General features: G+C 37.6%; 2 protein-coding genes across 2 annotated transcripts; both read right to left on the bottom strand.

The window, feature by feature from the left end:
- Window positions 1–85: 85 nt before the first annotated feature.
- LOC137959739 (putative GTP diphosphokinase RSH1, chloroplastic) lies at window positions 86–18,421 on the bottom strand. The gene is made up of 23 exons (XM_068807076.1): window positions 18,012–18,421; window positions 17,697–17,890; window positions 16,301–16,489; window positions 16,106–16,171; window positions 15,883–15,975; window positions 15,603–15,734; window positions 15,407–15,508; window positions 15,221–15,298; window positions 15,042–15,113; window positions 14,667–14,774; window positions 14,428–14,525; window positions 5,568–5,628; window positions 5,395–5,457; window positions 5,256–5,312; window positions 3,885–3,986; window positions 3,535–3,693; window positions 3,277–3,408; window positions 3,104–3,190; window positions 2,722–2,793; window positions 1,422–1,508; window positions 863–1,334; window positions 686–747; window positions 86–540 (listed from the first exon to the last, which is right to left on the bottom strand). The coding sequence occupies exons 1-23, from the start codon at window positions 18,034–18,036 to the stop codon at window positions 376–378; spliced, it is 2,676 nt and encodes an 891-aa protein (XP_068663177.1). The 5' UTR covers window positions 18,037–18,421; the 3' UTR covers window positions 86–375.
- Window positions 18,422–20,396: 1,975 nt separating this feature from the next.
- On the bottom strand, window positions 20,397–22,177 carry LOC137959101 (cell wall protein RBR3-like). The gene is made up of 2 exons (XM_068806400.1): window positions 20,784–22,177; window positions 20,397–20,695 (listed from the first exon to the last, which is right to left on the bottom strand). Exons 1-2 carry the CDS (start codon window positions 22,065–22,067, stop codon window positions 20,522–20,524), a joined length of 1,458 nt encoding a protein of 485 aa, XP_068662501.1. The 5' UTR covers window positions 22,068–22,177; the 3' UTR covers window positions 20,397–20,521.
- Window positions 22,178–26,509: the final 4,332 nt, after the last annotated feature.

A 26,509-nucleotide genomic window follows, 5' to 3' on the forward strand; every position in this document is an offset into this window, starting at 1 on the left:
GAAGTCCTAACCCCTTTGATTAGGTTCCACAACTTACCAGGCCAAATATACAAAATAACATAAAGAACAAGGAAAAAACCAACAGTGTCATTGTTATTCTTCTCATTAACTACTTCGGATGTCATTACGGTATCAACAAGAATTCGTATAACTTGTCTCTGCTCTCTTTATATACACTCTTCTCGTTCCACAGACTTCTACATTTGCGGCTCATGGATTATTCCTCGCAAATTTAAACATATTAACTCAATAAAAAATAAAAAATGCATGATGATAAATTTTGAGTCTTCCTGCGGGCAAAATTTTACTTGAAGCCACATCTTGTAGTCTCCAACCCAAGAGACTAGCTTGTTGCACACTTCGCAGTTCCACGTACTAACACTCCAGGAACTCATGGTTGTCAAAAGAGCTTGGCCAGCTACAGCCAACAGACCAGGCCAAAACCCCTGGGATCAAATCCACATTGGAGCATGCATTTTCAAGGCTACCCTCAATGTGAAACAGTATAACACCGATACCCCTTCTCCTGTCAATCTCTGCCTGTTGATTTCAAGCATTATTGGTCAAATTCACCAATTATATAATAAAAATGACCAGAAGGCATAATGGTGAAGTACATCATATAATTTAACATGGAGACCAGGACAATTTAATCCTAAAGAATAATGAGTAAGAGAACACATACCACACAAGAACATACACTGATTCCAAATGCTGTCAACGCAGATGTAACTTCAGCAAGCATGCCTGAGAAAATTTAAGCAGGGATATAAAATGCGAGAGAGAAAATTCTATTTTATTCTAAAAACAAGGGTTTTGTAAGTATGAATAGGCCAAAATGAGAGAGGGAGAGAGAGTTCACCTTTGCGATCAATGCATATTACACATAGCCATTGGATTGAATGACCTTCAACATTATGCCAAGAGGCAATCTTCCCAGCTTTCCAACTTTCCAAACTAGGCAAGACTTCCCTGTACACTGGAATGTTGGTCTCGGTCAACTTAGCAATTCCATTTCCTTGTGATAATAGCTGACCATTGACTTTCAAACTCATATGCTGCACTCTGTTGTTGTGTTTTCCATTGACCTTTGAAGTTCCAATCCCATTTTGTGCATTCAGGACATTTTCATGACTTTTCATAGTGGCAGAGAACTCAGCAACATTCATGAGTATTCTCCTCCACATAGATTTGTGTTCTTTAGGAAAGACATTTTTTGAAGAATCTAGAAGAGACTTCTCAGGTACTTTCTCAACCTCAATGTCAGCAACAAAATCATTTACAGCATCTTCAGTTATCTCTGCCGCAGAGAGTGCAGCTTGCTCCCTTAGGAACTGGATGATGTGGCAGAGTTTCAATCAGTGGATTTAATATAAGAGACCACAACTTGACAAACTATATAAACATGAGGACAAGCTTACTTTCATGATCTTATGTCTAGCACAGCGTGTCTTGGCATGCTGAAGCCATTGTTGATGTCTCCGGAAAGCTGTTTTATTCGACAATCCCTGGAAAGAGTACATTAGATCATCAGATCATGGTAAAGGAAAAAGGAGCCACACCTTGAGAAAGATGACTTCTGCATCATATTTAACTTCCTCAAATCTTTGAAAGAAGCCATGCCACTCAAAAAAATATTCAAATTCTTCTATCTGTTTATGGAATAGATGCAATAACGGCAATGATATATGCCATATCGTGGTTCTAGATGTTTTGGCATGACAATCACTATGCATATCTTGTTTCATATTAAGCTAGAAATGATGATTTCAAGAGCAACATTTCTTTCATCATTCAGTATCTATTTTGTCCTAGATGCATGTTATGACTGGAAATAATAATTAAAGACAGATTAGCAACAATAGGGATGACGAAGAGATTGATATTCACGCGTTTATCCTGTAAAAATGGCTTCACATCTGCAGTTACAGCACATAGCCATAAATTGCAATAATACAAAGCAACAGACGGCAGCACCCACTAATCAAAATACATTTTGTTAAGTTCATAACATGTTGAAATTTCGTTACTACTTGTTGCTAATGTACTTGTCATATTTGTGAAAAGATTTTCATATTTTTACAATTACCTTGATGCAGTACACAATCCATGCTTTGTCTGCTTCTCTCATTGTTTGGAAAATATACTTTGATCACTCTTAAAGGATTATTCTTGGTTTCTATTACTAGAAAGCCTTACCCCAGCATTTGAATAATCAAATATAGCTGTAGCAGAACTATGCTGTCACTATTATTTACCATATTTAGGGTCAACGTTTTGTTAAGTTCACCTACAGGCCGTCCCCAGCTTTGCTACCACAATGATGTAGTATTAATAATTAGAAACTGGTACCAACCACACATCTGCAAAATCTAATGAAAAAAAATAAAATCAAGATACATTTGCAGGGTAAAAATCCATCCATCCATGCTTTGGCTGCTTCACTCATTGTTTGGAAAGTATAGTTTGGCCACTCTAGAAATCCTTTCCCCAGCATTTGAATAATCAAAATTTACCTTTAGCAAGCACTGTGCTGTTGCTATCATCTACCATATTTAGTGTAGGTTTTTTTGGTAAGTCCACCTAAAGGCCATCCCCAGCATTGCTAACACAATGATGTAGCCTTAATAATTAGAAACTGGTACCAATCACACCTCTGCAAAATCTAATGAAAAAAAAAAAAAATTCGAGGTGCACGTGTAGAGTTAGAAATAAACTAACATTATATGTAATTATCTCCACAACTTCAGCATTTGCAAGTACATGCATTGGAGAAACAAGATTGCCATTGACCTGCAAACAGGACAAACTGTCAACTTCATCCAAGAAAGAGTACATTTTTTTATTAACTGGTGGAATATGCAGCTTCAAGACTTGAACAGGTTCCATCAACCATTAGTTATTTCTGTGAGCTACACCATCAGTATTCTTTTGAGAAACCATGCGATCAACTAGTTGATTTTCAGTGGCTGTTAAATTGTCCCATCACTTTGGGGAACTCATCCTTTGGTGGCTGTTAAATTGTCCCATCACTTTGGGGAACTCATCCTTTGATAGCATGGATAACACAAGTGTACGACAGAAACTGCTGATTTTGCCATACCTTTGCAGCCACCATTTTGTTGCCAATCTCAGTGTGTATTAGATACGCATAATCAATTACAGTGGCCCCCTTTGGTAGGTTTTTTATCTGCATAAAGGGGAAACAACATTGATTACATGGTATACGCACAGTTAACCATTATATAGTACATGACTTTTTCTATCGAATCTTACCTCCCCCTTTGGTGAGAAAACAAAGACACGACTCCCCAAAAGGTCTCTTGTGATTGTATCTACGAATTCCCTTGAACTCATGTTTCCAACAAATTCCTCTTGCCATTCTCTAATAGCATTAAGCCACCCAATCTACAGATGGAGAAACAAGAGATTTGCAATCTAGTATGAAATCCAAAATAGGTAATAAAATGTTTGAATGATTAAGTACAAGAGTGCTATAACAGAACTAGGTCCAAAAGAACTACATGTCCTTACCCTCAGAGCAATATCCACCTTGTTCATACAAGCCGTTTTCCCTCTCAAGTTTCTGCCATTGGATGAAGAATGCTCAACAATACCAGTAACAGATCCTCTGCCACTATAATGAGCAGCAATGCCTCTCTCTGCTATCAGATCCATCTCCTCTGTCCTTATCTGGAATGAGTAAATAAACAACAAAGATTGCATTATCAGAAAGCCAGAGCCAGTCGTTCTCAGAACCTCAAATAGTACCAACAACTATAAACTATTGGCCCTGGTGATCACTAAATATCATTCCTAAAGATATAAGACCCAAGCCAGCAAACTAAATTAACAGCAGTGAGTAATGAGCTTGATGCAATCACCTGAACCTCCAGCCTAAACATGCTCTCATATAAAAATGGTATTACGGTAGTGTGAAGACTTTGATAGCCATTAGGCTTTGGGGTTGCAATATAGTCTTTCATCTGCCAGAAGATCGATTGAAAGTTGTTAAATTCTAAATTGAAGTGAAATAAGAAATTTAACTTACGACGGCAAAGATAAAATGTGTAAGTTCACTCTTTAAATGGGTACAGTAAATGCCTGTCAAAAACTGGATATGCAAATGTAAGACCATCACCAAGTTGGTATTATTATTTTTATTTATCTTTTTTCTCTTCTGGCATCCAAGTTAAGAAACTTAATTCAAAGGCTTTTCCTGGATGTTAAATAATTCTAAATTATGCCCAAATGTTCTCATGGCCCCTCTGTCTAATGCCAACAGGTATAGTCATGAGGTTTAATTTGTTAATGCCATTACAAAGTCATGAGATTGGTAGATGGAAGAGAATACTATTACTAGATGCTAAAATCATAAGAACATGCTGCTGATAACGACAATGACTAAACAATTCTAACATGTAGCTAACAACTTTTTTAAACACATGCAGCTCACAACTTCACAGCAAGTTCTCCAATACTTAGAAACCAGTGATGCAAACATCCAAAGAAACATCCTTTACCATCTCTAAAATCAGTACCCAAAGAGCTGAGCCTTCATTTTTTTCTTATCAAATATATCAGTTAAAATTAAAGTGCAGCTGAAGTTGTTTCCAAAGGATTGGTAAACATATAAATTCTTGCTCCCGATGAACAAATGCACACACTTGAGATCTTACTTTACTGAATGGTAGAAAACTTGATGGGGGAGTGCCGAGTCTGAATGCCATTGGAAGTGAGCAAGCCATACATTGAATGACTTTCCCATGAAGTTTTGCTTGGAGTTACATGGTTTAAATGTTACCCAACTGAAAGCCAAAGTTAACTATTAAGAATAAGGCTTTTAAGAATTTGATTCCACCTCCAGAGGTTAGTATCACTTTCTCCCACTTTCCAAGGTGATCAGGTCGCACATCCCCTCCTCCCCCTAAATCTAGATATTTGTAAACCCCTTTATAGCAATATTATTCTATGGTGAGGCAGCATTCTCGCATTGCAACAGTCTGAGAACACATATAGTTGCAAGTTAAACTGACTAACATGCATCTAATATTAAAATCAGATGTTTACTGGATAAATTCAAATTTTAACTTAACATTGGTGCATCCTGACCATGAGGCACTGTCTCACCAAAGATTCCCCATGAAGACAAATACAAACAATAATGCCTTAGCAATACAACACATTCAACTTTTATATCTTCAGTGTTAAGGCACACAGAGGTATCTATCTCTGTGTCCCTACAAGCCACTTACTGTTCGAGGAATAGGAGTCCAGATTCCATGGACAAGGCCAAGCACATGGTAGCATATCTGCAGAAGAGAATTAAAAATATGGTTGAGATCTGGATTTGGAGATAATTTAACTAAAATTCGAACAAAGGGAAAGACTCACCTTCTGTACACTACATAGAGGCCCAACCCCAAGAAAAGGTTTTGGTTTTATGATAATGCGAAGCTAATACACAAAAGGATAATTGTTTATCAAATATTAAACAGATGATGAGAAAGAAAATAAACTAACACCCTCTGCTCAAACATCAAGCTTGCAGACAATCAAGGACAAACCTGGGCAATTTGATTGACCTCATTTATTGAAATTTTCGATTTCAGCTTTGCTCTGTAGATACTGCAAAAGCAATTCAAGTAATCAGCATATGACAAATAAAGATGGTTTCCTGTTTTAGAATAACACATGCTGATAGCCATGTCATAATTTAAATAGCGTTACATGAAATCTAATTCAAGTCATATTTCTAAGACATCTTCAATGGAAGATGAAAGGAAACAGGAGCCCATGATCTTTTAATGGTCAGTTTACAGGAGCAAAAAACTGAATCAGTTCTGGAAGTTCAAGTAAAAAGAGCTTGAAGGACCAGATTTGTCATCCAATTTAGGCTGACTTATCATCATCATCATTATCATATTCGTCATCGTTGTCATCACGCCATCAACATTCTTCATCATAATCATCAATAGGGTTCTCCCAAATATGTTGTTTTTTGGCTAAATGAATTCATCCTTATTCTGCTTTATAATTTGCTTCACATGGTTAGCCTTCTTCAAGTCTTTGTTCATCTCTCCTTTTATATCATGTCTAGAATTCCTCAATTTCTTGTTGGTCCATCAACCAACAACAACAGACATTTTTTGAGTGGTGCATAACTGGGTCTCTATTGAAGATGCTCAAACCATCTAAAAAAGCTGACTTTTTTTTTGTTTCATTAATAGGTACTATGCATAGACATTCTGTGATATATTCTTTTGATTTTACTTTCTCAATAAGGTTACACATCCACCTCAGAACTCTCATCTTGCCACTCCTATCTTCTAGGATAGGGCCGCTTTACTGGCTGAGGCTCTGCTCCATAAAAGATGGTTGGTCCAACATTTGTCGAATATAATTTAAAGAAAAAAAAAGTACTTGTCTCATGGAACTTTGGTTCATTCCATTTGGCATATGCATGTCATACACCCAAGCAGCTACATTGGCTAGGTTTAAAATCATCCTTGCATATCTCCTCTTAGATTGAGCAGTTTAAGCAAGAGTTTTATTGGGTAAATCTTCAGAGCAATATTACTGCCTATAGAGTTTTCACAGTAAGTTAGAGTATGTACAATGTGTTTAAATAAGAGAATGACTAATCAATGCCTGTCAGTCAATTGATTGGCATTGATTGCCAAAATTGGAGGACTTCAGAGTTCAGATCCTTGTCAAAATTCCTCAAAACATGTAGAAAGGTCACATTACCAGGTAAATTAATTGGTATAATAAAGTTTTGAACCTCTTTCCATCCTTTGTGGGATTTTGAAGCCAAACCAAGTTAAACTACTTTGTCTTTTGTTCCAATTGATTTAAATTTCACTTTCACTTAGTTAACATGATATTAAAGTGGGTACCAATTCGCAGGCCCAACAAAATAAACACCCTACATCGATACCATATCTCCCCATAGGCTGTTATGCTTGATCTTGAAGTTCCATATCCATTTGAGTATAAGGGCATTGTTCATCTCCTTCGTAGGCCAGATGCCTAAACCACCCCGGCACACAAATATCCTTCCAACTCACCAAATGATATCTGAAAGTGTCCTCTGATCCTCTCCAGAGAAAACGTCGACAGATGGCGTCAATTCTGTTGCAAACGGAGGCCGGACAATGCATGAAGGATAATAAATAGTTTGGCAGTCCTGCCAAACAAGACTTGAGGAGAGTGAGTCGCCCTGCAGTAGATAAAAGCTCGCCCCACCAAGAAGCTAGTCTCTTCTCAAATTTCTCAATAAGGGGGGACCAAAGCGTCGCCAAGGGTCGAGAGTCAAAGAAGGAGTCCAAGATATATAACTGGCAAATTTCCCACTGAGCACCCCAAATAGTCAGCCATACCCTGAAGCACAGGTGAGTCGATATGATAGCCTACGAGGGTGGTTTTCTTCCAATTAATGTTTTGACAAGAAGCCAATTCAAATAGTCCCAATACAACACACAGTTTCGGATCTAATCCATAGTACCAACCCCAAAGCAAATGGTATCGTCTGCAAACTGAAGGATCGGCACATCAAAGGCTGCACAGTTCGTCATGGGGAGGAGCCAACCCAAATTCTTGGCTGAATAAATCAAAGAGGATAGATATTCCGCTACCACATTGAAGAGCAAAGGGAAAAGGGGTCTCCCTGCCCGATTCCCCTGGATTCCTTAAAATAACCGCAGACCGTTCCGTTGAGAAGAACGGAGTAGCTTGCAGAGGAGACGCAACTTTGAATCCAAAAGCGCATTTTCCCCCGAATCCCATCTTCCTCAGGACAGTGTCCAAAAGCTTCCAATTAACTCTATCAAAGGCTTTCTCAAAATCAAGCTTTAGGATGAATCTGGGAAGCTTTAAAGCCTTAAAATAGTGAATGAGCTCGTGACATGCCATGGCCGAATCTAATATATTTCTTCCCTTGATAAAAGCACTCTGGCCATGATAAATGGCAATAGGGAGAACAGTCCTGAGGCAATTGGCAAGGAGGCGCGCAAGCACCTTGTAGGCACTGGTAGTGAGATTGATCGGCCGGAAGTCAAATGGAAGTTCTGCCCCTTCTTTTTTAGGGATGAGGGCAATAAACGAAGCTCTGATACTCCTATATCTGATGCCATGCTGATAGAACGAGTGGACCATGCAAGTAATATCGTCTCTGATGAAGGGCCAACATCGGCAATAGAATTCCCTGTTGAAACCATCCGGACCCGAAGCACGATCCAAAGGAAGACCCAATGCTACTTTTTCAATTTCCTTACTGGAGAAAGGGAGCTCGATGAAACTAGCTGTGGCCGAAGGAATAGCCTGAAAATGAACCCTTTCGAAGAAAGGGCGAGCTGGCTTGCAATCAAAGTATAATTCTGCAAAAAAGTTCACCAATCAGTTTGAAATAAGGGATCGATCCGAGGTAATCACATCATTGACGCTGAGCGTGGTGATGCGGTTGGCTCTTCTCCGTGCAGAGGCGACTGCATGGAAAAATTTAGTATTGGCATCCCCCTCAACAAGCCACTTAAATCTTGCACGCTACTTCCAGTGAACAAACTTACTATGAGCGAAGGACTGCATTTGCCCTTGGAGGGCATATCTCTGGGTTACTTCCAAGGAAGAGAGGTTTCTAGATTCCTCTTCAGAGTCAAGAGTGGAAATCTGAGAAAGGACGGAAGCTCTCTCAGCTGAGGAAGAGGCCTTTCTCGCAGAGGCCCAGAATCGCAGCAACAGCTTCAGCATCTTGGGCTTGGCTAGGAAAGTCCACCCATTAGGGCCAGCCACGACCATCCTCTCCTAGAAAGACTGGATAGAGGGGTTTGCCATCCAAGCATTGTTGAATCTTAAAAGGGGGGGGGAGGCAGCTGCCGAAGTGGGTATCTACCATAATCAACAAATGATCGAAAACAGCCCTATTGAGAACTTTGCCTATGCCATTACTGTATAACTGGAGCCAGTAGTTGTTGGAAAAGAAGCGGTCAAACTTGGAGAGGACGGGGGGTTGTCTGCCATTTGACCAAGTGAAGGTCTTCCCAGATAGGGTAACCTCATCAAGATCCCAACTGCAAATAGCCTCATGGAGGAAGTGATTCTCTGGGAGGGTGGGGATTTCTCATGGCAAAAGCGGGTAACATTGAAATCCCCCGCAAGCATCAGAGGAATGAGCCACCTCTGACAAGTCCTCAAAAGGTCATCCCAGAAGAGATGTCTCTCATGGTGTCTAGTAGGACCATACACAACCACAAGGCACCAAATGTTCCCCGATCCTTTGTCTCTCAGCTTGATTCCAAGGAAGTAAGTGCCACAACAACGATCGAGCACCTCAAAGGTATTAGTCTCCCACACCATCAAAATGCCGCCAGCCGATCCAATCGCATCCACAAAAATCCATCCAGGCTCCTTAAGAAGCCACAACAACTCGCGGATATATCCAAGGGGCAGAGAAGTTGTTGTGGTTTCTTGAAAAATAGCAGCATTTGCCTTGGTAGAGGCAAGGAGGTCCCGAACTGAGGCACGACGACGCACAGATCCAATTCCACGAAGCTCTCCTTGTCTTTTGTTTTATACATCCCAAAGTTCCCTATCAATTTATAATCAATGGGGCCATACTACCTAGATTTTTTGACACCTCTCTTGTGGCATCTTTGGTTGGGATATCCATCTCCTTTGAAGCTTCATCAGTTTCTACCTTCTCTCCTTTCAGATTTATCTTTTGAGTGTTGGTCACATCAACTTGGGAAACACCACAGAAGCTCTTTACCTTCAAGTAGAAGTCAGAGCCAAAGTCTTTTTGAATTAATTCATTCAAATGTATGCTTCCCATATAAGGTTCCCATTGTGTTTGGTTTTAAAGTATTTTTTTATGTTTATAAATGATTAAAGTCGAGTTACTTAGGTGTACCTCTGAAGGATAAGTCTTTAATATTTGACGTATTTGTCAATTTTTTTAATGAAATAAGAAATCAATTTGGTGTTTCAATTCATTCTTGCATTTAGATAATGGGTTTGAATTCATGAATCATCAATTCTCTTCTTTCTATGCAAGTTATGGGATTATTCATCAATCTTCTTCTTTTTACAACCCTCCAACAAAATGAGGTTGTAGATAGGAAAAATATGCATCTATTGGACGTAACACATACTATGTTATTTCATATGAATGTTCCCAATCCTCTTGGAGTGATGCCATTTCAACATATTGCTAATTTATCAACTGAATGTCTTCTTCTATTTTGGGAGGACAGAGTGCCTATGCAAGTACTCAAACCTACTTGTAAACTGTTTGAAGTCACTCCACGTGTTTTTGGCTCCATGTATTTTGTCCACTCAGTTAGTTCTACTACTACTAAGTTATCTCCTCAAGCAATTACGAGTGTATTTCTTGGTTATCCAAGAGAAAGGTTTCAAAATTATGATCCCAAACACAAGAAGACATACATATCTTCGGATGTGACTTTCTTTGAAGGTACACCATATTTTTCAGAGTATTCTGATTCTACCTCAATACATGGCATCTCATTTGAGTGCCCTTTACCTTCTCCTATGATGGATAACTCCATTGTATCTTCCACACCATCTGCTGTTAAGCCGTTACAGGTATACTAAGCAGCCAAACAACAATGATCCTACACAGGTACAAGATCCCCTCACTACTGATTTGCCCATGCATTCTTCCTCCAAATCTATGACTCCTGCTATTAGGTTGAGCCCAGTTCCATCCCCAAATGACTAATCACTTAGGAGGGCTATTGCTCAACCTTCTAATTGAATAATTTTTCTTAATACTTGTCAAACTGAGACTTTCTCCCACTCAACACTCCCCTTCACATCCAAGCTTACACATAACAGGCTTGCGACGTATCCATAACACACAAACAACCTAACTATCACCTCATGGAGCCCAAACAACATAAATAACCTGAGAAGCCAACACACACAACCTACTTCGATATCACTCTTGGGTTGAACCCGGTTCCATCCCAAAATTACTAGCCACTTAGGAGGCCTATTGCTTAGCCTTATAATTAGTCATTTTTCTTAACACTTCTTAGTGTAGTAGTTTTCATTTAAGTGGCTTATTTACTAAAGGGAAAAGTCGAATTTTGACCTCAGAGAAGAGTGTTGCACACTGCAGCACTTCTAAATTCTCTTCTCTCCTTCCTCTTTCTTCTCTATTCTCTCACTTCCACTCAATTTTACACCTGCCTTCAGTGACTTTCATCTCCCAATTACCCATTGAAAAGGTACAAGATATCCTATTCCTAAATATGTTTCATTTCATGGTTTCTCTCCTCAATTTCAGGCCTTTATTGTGTCCTTGTCTTGATTGCTAAATAAGGTACAATATGTCTTGTATTCTCTAGAATGGAAGAAAGCTATAGATGAAGAAATGGATGTTTACTAGCTAGAAAGACTTGGACTTTGGTTGATCCTCTAACAGATGTTGCTATTGTGGGGTGTCATTGGGCTTATAATTAAATACAATGTTGATGGTACAATGGAGCACTATAAGGCACAATTGGTTGCCAAGGCTACACTCACACTTATGGGATTGATGTATTCGGTACCTTTTCTCCAGTTGCCAGAATCAATACTATTCAGATTTTAATTTTTGTTGTCATGGATAAAGGGTAGCCACTTTATCAATTAGATTATTAAAATGCATTTCTGCATGGTGATTTACAGGAAGAGGTTTATATGGAGCAACCTTTTGGGTATGTTGATCAAGGGAAAACGAGAAGGTGTGTAAATAGAATAAATCCATCTATTGATTGAAGCAAAGTCCAAAAGCATGGTTTGACAAATTCAATAGAGTAGTCAAGTCTTTTGGTTTTACAAAAAATCATTGTGATCACTCACTTTTGTTTGGTATCAATCTTCTGGAGTTGTTGTTTTGGTGGTATATGTAGGTGATATTGTGCAATCCGAAAGTGATATTAAGGGAATTAAAAAAGTAGAGTATGTCAAAGTACATTTTCAGACCAAGGTCCTTGGATGTCTAAAATATTATTTTATGAATTGAAGTTGCTAAGAGCAAATAAGGTATAGTGTTATCCTAACAAAAATATTTTACTGACATGTTGCATGAGTATGGTTTCTTAGGAGCTAGACCAATAGACACACCCATGGAAGTCAGTCATAATTTGTTTGATGATGAAAGTCCTTTATCGAAAGACAAGACAATGTACAAGAGACTAGTTGATCGGTTGATTTATGCAACAATAACAAGACCAGATATTTCTTTTCTCTGTCAGCATGGTGAGTCAATTTATAGAGAATCCTTACAAGGTTCATCTTGAGGCAAATCATAGAATTCTGCAGTATTTAAAAGGAGCACCAGGTAAAGGGTTGTTCTATAAACCACATGTACACTTAGATGTTATTAAATATTCTGATGAAGACTACACTGGTCCCAAGGTAGATAGAAAGTCCACTACAAGTATGTTGTGTGTGTTTGTTAAAGAAAACGTCATACGCTAAAAGAGAAAAAAACAAAATGTTGTGGCTCAATTAAGTGCAAATGGCGAGTACCGTATGATGGCTCACACTATGAGTGAACTTATGAGGGTAAAATCAGTTTTGAAAAAAATTCAACTTTGACTTCAAAGATCTAGGGTGTTGAAGTGCAACAATCAAGTTGTAATTTTTATTGCTAATAACCCTATATTTCACAATAGAACCCAACATAGAGGTTGATTGCCATTTTGTAAATGATGTAGAGATCAATGGAAAAGTAGTTACCCCATATTTGTCTCCATAGGGGTGTCAGTAAGACGACATCCCATCATTCCTGTTTCTTTAAGCAAGTTAAGCACATATTTCATTTGTGATAAGAGAATGTCATGATTGGACTGAAGAACCTCAATACCAAGGAAGTACTCAAACGAGTCCCAAGTCCTTTGTCTTGAATTCACCGCATATCTTGTGTTTGACTTGACTGATGCTATAAATATCTATCAAAATAATATCATCCACGTACATAGCAAATAGTACCACACCTTTCTCGATATGCTTCACAAATATGGAATGGTCCACGGAGCACCTTGTGAACCCGAATCGGATCTGTTGGAAAATAAGCTCGTAGTAGTGGCATGATGTAAATTACTTTTGATTTTTTCCCTTTTTCTCCTTCCTTAGGGTAAAGGGTAATGATGTAATTATTGACTCTCTCATTATTATAAATACATTGAGAGGGAGGATTAGGATGTCACTTAACCTAATCCTCCTTCCCTCCTCCTCACTCTTTCTCTCACTCGTTGCCTTCTTCTCTATTAACCTAGTTCCTTTACTGATCAGATTAAGACATATTCAGGAAGTCCTAGTAATTTTGTAACAAGTTGGGGTTATTTTGATATATGTAAATAGATAAAAGGAAGATAGATTGAAGAGATGAGAGAGAATATAAGAAGGTGAAAGGAGAAAATAGGCCTGCGAGGTGCAACCTATTCGATGGGAGAAAAGTCATGAAACCAAAAGCAGCCTTTGGTACTTAAGTAGTTAAGGCGAACAGCCCCCTTGCAACATGACACCCATCCTCCTTTATTAATCTCACTTAAGTGATTTTAAAACTTGACAAAAATGCCCCTCATAAGAGAACTTATATACCAATAAATAAATAAAAGGCTTTAAAGCTCCAAGAATTTACAAATTAAACCACACCAACTTTAAACTACTCATTTGTTTGACTACAATATTGAAAAACTAATCACATGTGAAATTACTAAAATGCCCCTTACTTCTAACAATATATATGCCCTAGCTTTAGGGGGAGTATTAAAGTTCAGGGTATTTTAATCATATACAAGTGGATAGTTGAGTCATTAGAGTCAATCAAGGTTGTCTTGTTATAAGCAGTAGTTAGAAGGGACAAAGATGTGATTCATTAGCCTTCATAGAAGTTGTTGTAGACGCATACATGATGAGGGATATTTGTGTTTTTTTGTAATGACTCACTTAAGTTTAATGAAAAAGATTAGGGGTTTTTCCCCCCAAAATGGTAATGCTTATTCACGCAGCCTTCTTCTCCATATCTCGCCACTTCTTTTTTCTCTTTCTTCTCTCAAATTTATAATTTTTAAAATTTAGTTAACAACAAACCCAACCTATTACCGAGAAATGAAAAGCTCTAAATTTAGACAAGCTCAAACTAGTAAATGTTCTACTGATAGTAGACCAAAGTGTCTTAATTTGCATGTATTTAAAAGATTAATTCACCAAGAAAACTATCAACTGGGTTGACCCACAACCATTACTATCAGGGAAAACCCATTACTTCGGCCAATATTCATTACCCATAAACAGTTTCCAACCATAAAATAATTAAATAAATAATTTCCAATAAACATAATGAAGAAAACATAAATTACCTAGTTCAGTAGCAGAAAGGTTGCAATTAATGTGCAAAGCAGTATGAGCCCTTACCTATACGGTTCCTTACAAACTGAGCGCACTTCTGTTTTCAAGGTCATAAGGTCAAGAAATTGATCCTCATCAAGTTTCTGTGTAAGAATTCTTTTGGCCTGTAATGGGAAAAAGATCTCAGAAAGCAGAGAACATGCAAAACTAGTACTAAAGAAATAATTGATTGATTCCCTGGAAATTTCTATTTCAAATTTACATTGAGAGGCTTTCCAAAAATATAACTAAATACAAGGGATTACCTCCAAAAATTCCTTCTCATGCACTTTATAAAGGGACCCTAATCTCCTTTTAACCTCCGCATACCCATGGGCATTTGTGTACATGAAAGATAGATTTTCAAGTTCTGACTGAAATGGATTGCAGATATTATTACCATGACTTAATAACAGCAAGCAACACATACAAGGAGGAAGATTAACTGATAAAGATGTAAGGTAAGGAGATAAACAACATTGTTTGGATGAGACTAACTATCAAATGAGCATTTAAAAAGAATAGTGCAAAATCAAATCTTGAATGGTGGTCCATCAAACTGGTGCATAAGTCAACTACTTTTACAAAATTTTCAAACCTACATAAGATTGGAATATTAAACATTTTTTATCTGGCCATACCTTGATCTGGTACATACCAAGTAGCTTCGCCAAAGGGGCAAAAACCTGTAATGTCTCCAGTGCAATGCTCGACTGCATATGCAGCAAGTGACGTAAAAAGAATTACCATAGAGTAAGAACATTCTTATGTGCATAAAGGCGCATTTGTGAGTCTGAAATTTTGCAGGAACACTAGTTACCTGTTTATGCGGAGGCATATGAGAAAGTGTCCGCATGTTATGTAACCTGTCAGCTAGTTTCACTATGATGACACGAACCTGAAACAAGCCAAGGATTTTTTTTACACATAGCATTTCATCTTACACATTGCCATAGGTATAATAAAATAGATAAGAAGTGACTAATTATTAGAAGAGAAAGAGAACCTCTTCCGTCATAGCCAGGAACATTTGCCGCAGGTCATCAGCTTTAACATCTTGGCCTGAATCAGTTGTATTTTTGCATTGCAGTTTCCCCAACTTGGACACCTAAAAGATTAAGGCAGAAGAAATATGTCCAAATCTGACAAAGGTATATCTTCTACATGACCATTCTATAAATGAATGGATAGACAATAAGCACCTTTGTTTCTCCCTCCACAATGCGGCACACAGCACTACCAAACTCCTTTTCAATCCTTTCAAAAGTAACAAGATGTGTATCTTCAACTGTATCATGCAGTAATCCAGCAGCAATTGACTCCCAATCCAACTCCTAGTAACACATTCATAAACCATCAAATTGGCAGAATTTCAAAATTCCCCTCGCACTTGCATTAAAATCTTATATGTAAACCATTTAAAACAAAATCTTATATATAACATTAAAATAAGTAAACCAGTAGGCTTGAATTTCTACTAACAAGTTCCCCAAGAATTCGTGCAACTTCAACTGGATGTATGATGAAGGGTTCTCCACTTCGTCTTTTCTGTCCATCATGGGCCTCGAAGGCTAGCTGCACAGTACAGTCCAAATACATATTTTTTGCATATACTGTCACTCAGAGTGCCTTAGTGTGCTAAAAAAAGTGAAAGCCACAGAAAATCCAATTATAGAATAGGAATGCAGTAAGAGACAGAAGATACCTTCAAAGCTTTATTTACCAAATTCAACTTTCCTGGAGGAAGATACGAGATAATTGGTTCTAGATCCTAGACATGTGAAGAAATAGGAGAGAAAATTAAAGATTGACAAGAAGACATGTATTAAAATTAGGGATTATGTACAACTTCTAGAAAGAGAATAAAGTAGATCATAGATTCTGAAAAGAGTTCAACAACCTCCCATAATGTCTCAGGTGAAATCTTGTCAGAGGTTTCTGAAGAACATGAGGAAGAACAGCTCAGCTTCCATTCTCTACAATTGAAAGAAAAAAACTGTGCTTTGAGGACTCTACTAGGCATACAAATTTCCACAGCTTCCAAGGAGATCCAGTCACCAACATATGGATCTTCACATCTCCAGCCAGACTAAAAAAAGCAGTTTGGTATTGATACCGAGACAAGAATAAGTAAACCATCTCGAATAAGTAAAGAAATGAAAAAGAAAAGAAACTGTATAACAGGAACAAGAGAACGTGACCAATCTAACTTGTAGAGCAACTGAACCCCAGGCTATGTAATCTTAAAGTCTCAACAAACAATAGAACCATGCTCATGGCTATGTAATCTTATGAGGTAGGCACAAAACATGAATGTAGGGAAATATATTCGTGAATCCAAGCATAATCAAATACCCATGGCTATGTTCATGATCCCTTCTAAATCCTCTTACACTTGACACCAATTCCCACCATACAGTTAGCAAGAGAACTTTTAACTATCAAGAATTTAATTTAAACGCTTGTAGGAGGCTCAGGTGTAGAACTTGTGCTACACATCAACTCTCTTAAATATAAGTCAATACAACAGTACAGAAACTATGACGGACCCAAGATTTCAAATAGACAGTTCATTTCTAGTGTTCTTATTTAAGCATTGCTGCTTCTTTTCCTTTTGTGGTATTTATCAAAGAAGGAAAATCAGCCACAAAACTATATAGAACACCATACTTTAAGCATTTTCCTCAAATGAATTTCAAGAATAGATGCTCCTGACTCCAACCTAGATTCTTAAACGACCTCAGAATGTGTAACCCTTTCTCCATAAAAGCATTGTTCCACACCACCGATCATTCACTTTGGCCTCGAAGCAGCCACAAAAAGCCCCAACTCCATGCTGTGCTCCCTCCACTCCTACTCCTGTCTCAGGACAGTTGTCAGCTAATTGCAGGAGGAACTTCATAAAATTCCAACTCCTAGAGTCTCACCTAAAAGGTTTAGCTGAAGAAACAGCAGTATGGAATTCACTTTGCTGACACAATGGAATCCAATTGAGTGGGTCAATACATCTTCGAGATAACAAGGAAAACAAGCGGCCCCACAGGAGACCCATTCCCATCCACTTTATCATTGTAAAGCCAATTAAGCAGATGAAACGACCATAGCGACGCTCTTCGTGACTTTTCTTCTTTCATATGAAATGATATCACCGAATCGCAACGGTTGACAACCAATTAGGGGGAAAAAAAAGAATAATAACTGAAATCGCTGAAAGGATAGCTAGCATTAAATAAACAAAAAAATAAAATATTCAAATTGGATGCAGGAGTGTCAAAAGTCACGATTTGCGAACTTACGGTTTTATGATGGAGCTTTCTGCGGCCACCGTTGGGTCTCACGTCTTGCAAGGAGCTCTGAGACTGTGTCGTGCTGGCAAGAAAGCCTGTCAATACTCTGGGAGCTTTCCACGCGCAGGAAAGAGAGTTACACTCGAATCTTCCAGTACCGTCCCCTTTTGAAAGCTTACAGAGGTTCACACATTCCACAGAAACTGCATGTTCCATGACAATTACATATGGCTCAGAAGCCAAACATGAAAGGAAAAGAAATGAGAATACGAACAACACTTATCAATTCTCTCTTTCTGAAAATGGCTCAACAACAACACCCACCTGACATGGACGGCGTCGAAGCCATCCTTTACCCAATATCAAGAAATCGCATCGACTAAGAACGATAGGGAATGCTGGGGTCGCGTACAACTGAACTGAATTTGGGAAACTAAAAGGAGGAAATCGAGAAATGCGTAGCTCTGGTCTCCAATACAACTGTTAGTGAAAGAAATAAGAATGAAAAAAAGAATAGGTTCGCATCCAACTTGGTGATAAACCTCCCCAACTTTGTAAGATAACTAATAGAAAGGAAACCCGAAGTACAGAAAGAACGAGCGGGCGTGTTTGCAGACAGCACTGGAAATCCAGAAAATGGAAACTTGAGAAGATAACGAGAGCGAAGCAGAGAGACAAGGCCACACAAACACCGTACAGAAGAGATATTTCTAAGGAGAAATTTTTTCGTGTGGTGGTTTAAAATACTTCTTCGGCCACGACGAATGTTGAATGGATTGGGCCCCTCGCTGTGGCTAATATGTCCCTGCATTTTCAAATAATTACATGGAGTTCCTTCCTAATAATTTATTTTTTCTATTATTACTTTGTTAGTTAAATGCTATAAAATAAAATAAAAAGTTGATTTCTTAATTTAAAAAACTTATTTCCCAAAAACAAGTAAATTTCTATTTAAAATAAATTATAATAACTATTTTAAATTTAAGTAATTTAAAATTCATTTACTTCTCTTGAGGGAGGTCAAGTAAATTTTATACATCTCTTAAAAATAAAAATAAAAATAAAAATAAAAATAAAAAAACAGTTGAATGCAGCAGCTTACTTGGATGGACAACCTCATACATGTATGCTTCATTGAAAATTTTAATAATAAAAATATAAATAAAAAATATTTTTTTTATAACTGAGTAAGTGGTAGTCAAAATACAAATATACCGAATGGATGTCCTGCATGAGTAATCAATACCATTCATGAAATGCTAGTTTCCTGTTTAATCATCCACCCTGTTGCTGTCCCAAGTTTTAATTTGTAATATACATCTCTAGTTAACTGAAGAGTTATTTGTCATTCATGAGGCACAGCTGCATCATGTTTCTTTCAAAAAAATTAGAGCTCATAGATCTTCCACAATGTACCTGTACCCACAAATACCAACATAGATACCTTCTTCACAGATAAATAGTAAAAACTATTTGTTCCAAAGTGAAATGAATACAAGATATGATGTTTCAATATGAAAGGCAGAAGTCACAAACCATGGATTGCAACCTACTTGTTGAATCTGTAAGCACTTTAAAATCATCCAAGTAATTCACCTCCAAAACAGTGTCCTTAGCCAAAAGTTAGAAAAGTTGATCACAACAATTACCAAGGCAGCCTTCTCTTGTCCATCTTTTCTGAAGTAATGCCTCAGGAAGATTTTTCAACATTCAACATTTATTTCTCTTTCTAAGTTGACCATTGAAGCAATTAGCTTGCACATCAGAAGGCCTGTGTGCTATCCATCAACAACTGATAAAAATCCTAAGAAAATCGAAGGCAATGGTTGGAAAGTGCTTGACAACACTCTGTGAGTGCAGATTGATCTTAAGTGCAAGGAAAACAACTAAAAAATAACATTACTGTGGTGGTTACAATTGATCTTTTCCCAATCTTGTAGAATATTTACTCTTCAAATCTGGCCACATGTCTCCTGGATGATGCATCCTTTAACAGCCATGCTGCTCTGCAGTTACCTCTTCTGTCACTCATTCTCTCCACCTTGTTCTATTTCTTTCTTCCTGTCTCCTTCTCTTCCTTCCTGCACCTAGGGAGGCAATGGCTGCAGCTTCCAGTCCTGGTCCTGCTATCACCACCAGCAGCTCACCCTTCTTTTCTCTCTTTCTTTCTTTCAATTTTTTCATACCATACTACTGTGAAAGATAACTATGGTTTTCTAAAATAGTAATGCCAAGAAAGGTAAAACATATCTTCCCAACTATGCAATTCCAAACACAATTACCTCTTTCTAGAAACACAGATAAGACTAATTTATGAATATTTATGACATTTCATCCCACCCAAAATAAAAGCACTCCGTTGATCATGGATAATGTAATTCAAGAAATGAAATTCACTTCACAAATAAATCAATAATACTTCTTCACAGAAAACAAAGAAGAAAGTAATGGCTTCAATTCTGGTCAAACCATACAAACTAAACACCAAGATACTACATAACACAATTTTGGATCATTATTCAATTCTCATTATAACAAGCATAAAAATTTGAATACTGTCCTAAAAAGAATAAAATTCTCAAGTTCACTAACAAACTACAATGAATATACCATGTATATGTTCTAACGTAAAGTGTGGGAAACCAACAAGCAATACGATCTATTGTAAGAGTTATATTTGGTACAACACAGTCAAGAAAAATTGCCTCGGATACAAAAGTGTCTGGTAGAAGCACAGTAGTATATCCTGCCTGGAATGGAAACAATAGCATCAAACTCTCATCATATGTCCAGAGAGAAGAACTCAAATCGAGCTATGGTGTGCAACAACTTCATCAGTCAGCCAATTTGGTTAGCCTGTGAATAGTTCCCTTTGCAAGCCTGTTGCTAGGGTCAATCTTCAAAACTGCCCGTAAATCCTCAGCACCAAGTTTGTACTTCTCAGAGCTCTCATATAACAAAGCACGTTGCAGTAGCACCGAGACATTCTTACAGTCACTTTCCAATACCTGTCAGACAAAAACACGAATCACCATAAAAATCAAGAATAGAAATAAAACAACAGCAAAAGACAAATATTCCTTAATAAAATGTCACCTTTGTACAATCAGCAATGGCCTTCTTATATTCTCCAACCTCTTTATAGCAAGAGGCTCTACAAGATAGAACCTCAAAATTGGTAGCAATGTTACCAGATTTTTCAAGAAGTATGGTTGCCCAAGAAAGCCACTTAATAGCATCGGCGAACTGGCCCTGTTTGTAGTTGTCCATGCCTTTGGTTTTTGCTGTTATAGCCGTGACACCGGCAGGAGGTGGTGGGAGGCCTTCAAGGTCGGTGGTCCCAACAGAATCGTGAGCGCCTGATTCGAAGCCCCAATCATCAGCCCCGGCAAACTCTTCGCTTGTATTTTGGTTGGTTGAAGCAGAAGGAGCAGATGCTGAAGAAGAAAACAACACATCAAGCGGATCTGCACTTTTGGGTTGTGGTGCCTGAGCAGAAGGAAACCCCCCAAATTCATTCATTTCAAAGAACGCACTTGAATCGGAAGAAGTGAAATTATTGATAGGAGGGGACGGATTCGATGTGTATGCGGGTACCGCTTCAACGTGTTTTGGCGCACTCTGGAACGCTCCAAAGGAATTTCCAGAACTACTATCATTTTTATTCACCGGCAACGGGGAGGGCTTGGATCCAAAATCCACCAAAGATCCAAACGGATCTTTTTTGGAATTCACCGGGGCCGATCCAGTCTTCGTCGCAGGACCCCAAAGATTAGCGCTACCGATCCCACTCGTCGGCCCACCCGAAGAAAAATTTCCTGTACTATCAGCAAGTTTCCCCCAAATATTGTTCTGCCCAGAGCTATTACCGGCCTTAGGGATAGAATCCGCCATACCCCTCATACCGAATGAATTTGGCCTCGGAGGGGCAGGAGCCCCAGCATTCTTGAGAGGGGTGTTCGCGTCCTTAGACTGCCCCAGAGCCGTACCCAGGAGATCGCTGAACAATTGGGGATTAGATTCAGAGACACTGGGGCGAGCATTCTGAGAAGACGGGGTCGTGGAAGTCCAGCTCTTTCCGAAGATGTCGCCGACCATGGACGTCGGGTTAGAGGTGGAAGATCTAGGCGCTTGTGAGGGAGACGGGTTGTGGGTCCACGAGGTTTTGGTTGGGTTCCAAGAGGAGGACGAAACGGGCCTCGACAGCGTCGGCTGCGGTTGAGAGGGAGACGAATAGGAAGGCGTCTGTTGTACATACCTCTGAGCGTTGAGTGAAGTGCCAGAGGATCGAGAATTAGAGGTCAAGCCGAAATCGAACTCATAATTGTTGAAGGACTTCGAACCCGCCTGGGAATTACTGGATCTCGAATTGGAATTCATGGGGAGCAGGAGCAGGAGCAGGAGCAAGAGCGCAGACGAGACGTGAAAAGGAAAATGGAGAAGAAGTCGCAAGAAGAAGAACAATCGAGATTCAAGACATTTCCTTTTTCTCTCCCGTTGTGTCGGCGGAATTTTCTGCTAATCGTTGCCAAGACATACCGATACGGTACCGGTTGTTTATTAGATGTCGGACAACCGCTTTTAGTTGCCTCTCAGTAACGGGTCAACCCGGGAATTTTCTGTTTAACTACGTTCTTGGTGTCGATAGAAGAACAAGATGCGGAAAAGGTAAATTTTTTTAGGGTTTCCTGTTAATATTTTATATTTATTTTTAAAAAATTTCTTAGTGATTGAAAATTAAGTGATGATTAAATGTTGTGTTGATTTAAATTTCTGTATTTAATTTCTATGTTGGATTTTTCTATTGATTTAATTTTTTAATTTCTGTTCATTGAAGTTATTTCTGAATTTTTGTGTTTAATTGAAATGGGAGTGATGATTAATTGTTGTATTGATTTAAATCTATGTATGTAATTTTTGTATTGAAATTCCGTATTAATTTAATTTATGAGTTTCTTTTGATTGAAGTGATGTAGTTATTTAATTTTGGTAGATTTAATTGATTATTGATGATTTATTTTGGTAAAATGGTGTAGTTGAAATAAAAAAACCGACATTTGCTCGAGGTAGCCCGTGGCCTACTCTTTCTCTATGAAGGTGCCCTACTTTTAATGGCTTCATGTCATTCATACAGCCTATTTTCTTATTAATTGGCTATTATCTTTAGTTTAAGCCATAAATCCCCATACTCGTTGTTATTTTTGGATGAAGATCTATTTTCCCTTCTTTTAAAAGTCTTTGGTTGCATATATTTTGTTCATGTGACATCCACTCATAAGAGTAAGTTTAACCCTAAGTTTCTTACGTGTATTTTTTTGGTTAATCTCGTACCCAAAAAGGTTATATTTATTATAATTTTTTTCTTCGGAAGTTAATTATTTCTATGAATGTCACATTTTTTAGGACCTCTTTTTATTCCTCAAAATATGCTTCTTCAAGTCTTTCATCAGTTTAGGCATCTCTAAAGCCCATTGTGGCACTTGATGCAAATCTACTTTAGCCTCTTGAAGCATCAGCCGATACCACACCTTTGGACTTTATAAATCCCTCTAAGGTAAGCCCGTCTTCTCCTATTATATTTAGCCCACAATTTCATACTTGACCCATAACTCTATTGAAGGAGCCTTAGACTTATACTAAGCCCTCCATTTCTCATCCTATATCCAATTTTGTTTCTCACTATCGATTGTCTTATTCATGTTGTCAATTTCTTGCATCTATTTCTTCCATTTATGTTCCATAGTTATATTAGGAGGTTTTGCGACATCTAGGATGGAAATCGGCCATTGAAGAAGAAATGCATGCATTATATGAGAATCAAACTTGGGCCTCATTCCTCTTCTTCCTGGGAAGAAGCCCGTGGGCTGTAAATGGGTTTTCACTATCAAGCACAATCCAAATGGTTCTGTTGCTCACCTCAAAGCCCGACTCGTTGCAAAGGGGTACACTCAGTGGTATGGAGTGGATTATGAGGAAACATTCTCCCCAATGGCTAAATTAAACTTGGTACGCATCTTATTATCTTTAGTTGCTAATTCCTCTTGGTCGGTATATCAATTGGGTGTAAAAAATAGCTTTTTTGAATGGGGACATTAATGAAGAAATATATATGCATCAACCACCTGATTTTGTGGTTGAGGGGGAGTTGGTATAAGAATGAGGAAGTCTCTATATGGGCTTAAACAGTCTCTCTTTGTCAAGAATACCTTTAAAGGGAAAAACATTACTAACAATTTATGTGGATGACATCGTCTTAACTGGTAGTGCTTGCAAACAACGTAAAAGAAGTCAAAGAGAAAATACACAAAAAATTAACGAAGGATTTTGAACTGATAAAATATTTTTTGGGTATTGAGGTATTCTAGTCAAAGCATGAGTTGTATTATCTCAGAGGAAGTATGTTTTGGATCTATTACAGGACACATAGATGATGGGGTGTCGACTATGAAACACTTTTATGGATGCCAATACAAAGCTATGTGTAAGATCTGGAGAAGATGTTGATATAGGTAAATATTAGAGGCTTCTGGGAAATCTTATTTACCTCTCAGTAACCAAACCAGATATATCATATGCAATAAGTGTGGTGAGTCAGTATACAAACAACTAGGGGTGGCATCGAGCCGAGCCGAGCCCAAACCTGCTTATGTTCGAGTCGAGCTTGATTTAAATATTTTGAGCCGAGCTTCGAGCCGAGCCTCATCTTGAGCCTAAAATTGTTATCGAGCTCAAGCCCAACGAGTTCGAGCCGAGCTCGAGCCTCAACAAACATTTAAAACTTTTCAAAAAATATATATCGAATAAAATGTATATAAAATTATTTACATTTTACATAAAATTGGGCATAACTTATATATATAATATGTGTATAAGATTGGGCATAATCTATATATATAATACTTGTATAAAATTCAGCATGACCTCTACTTAAAATTGGGCATAATCAATATACATCGTACCTGCATAAACACTCCATAAACACTTCATAAAATTGTCTATACATTCCATAAACACTTCATGAAATTGTTTATACACTCCATAAAATAATCTAAACACTCCATACACTGCATAACATTATAAATAAACTCCATACAATAATCAAACACAATAAAATTAAATAAAATATCACTATCAATTTACAATCACTCAAATAAAAACTATAAATCCTTTAAATAAAATCTTATTACTATTACAGACTTACTAGAAAATTAAAAGAAATATTTTAAATTTTTCTTAGGAAAGTTAAATGGACCTCTTATTGCCTTTTCTAAGGAAATAAATAAAAATTAATAATTAATCTAATCTATTATTATACTTATCGATAAATCTTTAATCACATAAAATGTCAAACAAAAAATTGCTATGAAAATTGCCTCATGCTCAAAGTATTATATCATCAACTATCAAATACTTATTCAAAAATTTTCTATATGGTTTTCTAACCCATCTTGGCAAGAAAATCTAACTTAGAAAATTATATGATTTTTTAAAAAGAATTTATAATTAGAAAAATATTTTGAAAAAATATGAGGCACTAATGGTCCCTATATTTCTATTAAAAATGTCTTTTCAACATTTATTGAAAAAACCACTAATAGTCTCTAGAAACGTATTTCTACTAAAATATCTTTTCAATTTATTTAAGAGCCATGAGAAAGGGACAAAGAGTTTTTTTTTCCTTGTTTATGATCTCGCACGTAGGGGTGGCTTTGAATAAATTATATATAAAATTATGCATACATTTTAAAAAAATATAATGATAGGGGAAGTTTAGGATTGAATTTCAATAATGGATTAAAATGCACCAATATTAATATTTTTTACTCCAATTGTTGTCTAGCTTGTTTCGTAATTTTTGAATCTGGCCATAATAGTGCCCCTAGATAAAAATTTATATTCTAGGAAAAACTAAAAATATTTTTCCTATGATACATATTCCCAAAAAAACCTTTAAATAAAATCTTATTACTATTAGTGACTTATTAGAAAATTACAGGAAATATTTTAAAATTTTCTTAGGAAATTTAAATGGACCTTTTATTGTCTCTTCTAGGGAAATAAGTAAAAATTAATAATCAATCTAATATATTATTATACTTATCGATAAAATTTTAATTAAATAAAATATCAAACACAAAATTGCAATGAAAATTTCTTCATGCTAAAAGTATTACAGCATCAACTGTTAAATACTTATTCAAAAATTTTCTATACAGTTTTCTACCCCATCTTGGTACGAAAAATCTTACTTAGAAAATTATATGATTTTTAATAAAAAAATTCAATTAGAAAAATGTTTAAAAAAACATGAGACACTAATAGTTTATAGAAAATTATTTCTATAAAATTTATTTTTAATTTTTTCCAGAGGAAAAAGTTTTTTTTATTTTTTTATTTTATGATCTCGCACATGCGAAATCGCACGTGCGAGATCATCTTCTCGCGAGGAAGGGGGAAATTATTTCTCCCTTGTTCTGGTTTTCCACCGAGACGACGCGGAGGTAAGGGGGTTACGGCGTCGAGGAAAACCTATTGTCGGGGATGACGGCCACGATGGAGTCGGCGGCGACGGAAGCGGCGGTGACGGAAGCGGCGGCGACGGAAACAGAGGCAAAGGCGAGGAGAGGAAGAAATCGAACGGACGGCCACAGAGGCGGCCGGTGAGCAGCTGCGACGGCGGTAGAGGCGGCGACAACAACCGATGGGAGGGGTCGGCGGTGACGAGGGGGGGAGGAAAAAATTTTCCCCCCCTCGCTCTCGCTCCCACTCCCACTTTTGCTCCCTCGCTCGCTCGCGATCCCGTTACCGATTCATACCGATCC

This window comes from Aristolochia californica, unplaced genomic scaffold (assembly GCF_029961685.1).
Source record: "Aristolochia californica isolate CCGP_79_NKW_82.1479 unplaced genomic scaffold, dmAriCali1.0.hap1 SCAF_3, whole genome shotgun sequence".
Lineage (NCBI taxonomy): Eukaryota > Viridiplantae > Streptophyta > Magnoliopsida > Piperales > Aristolochiaceae > Aristolochia > Aristolochia californica.

Bases quoted from the DNA above. Each gene is read 5' to 3' on its own strand.
- LOC137959739 (XM_068807076.1), bottom strand. From the start codon at position 18,036: ATGGCTTCGACGCCGTCCATGTCAG. The intron at 5,458-5,567 runs GTTTGTCCTTGA...TTTGTGTATTAG, and splicing joins AGGTCAATCAAATTGCCCAG to CTTCGCATTATCATAAAACC. The intron at 541-685 runs GTATGTGTTCTC...TGAAATCAACAG, and splicing joins TCAGTGTATGTTCTTGTGTG to GCAGAGATTGACAGGAGAAG.
- LOC137959101 (XM_068806400.1), bottom strand. From the start codon at position 22,067: ATGAATTCCAATTCGAGATCCAGTAATTCCCAGGCGGGTTCGAAGTCC. The intron at 20,696-20,783 runs GTGACATTTTAT...TTTGTCTGACAG, and splicing joins CCATTGCTGATTGTACAAAG to GTATTGGAAAGTGACTGTAA.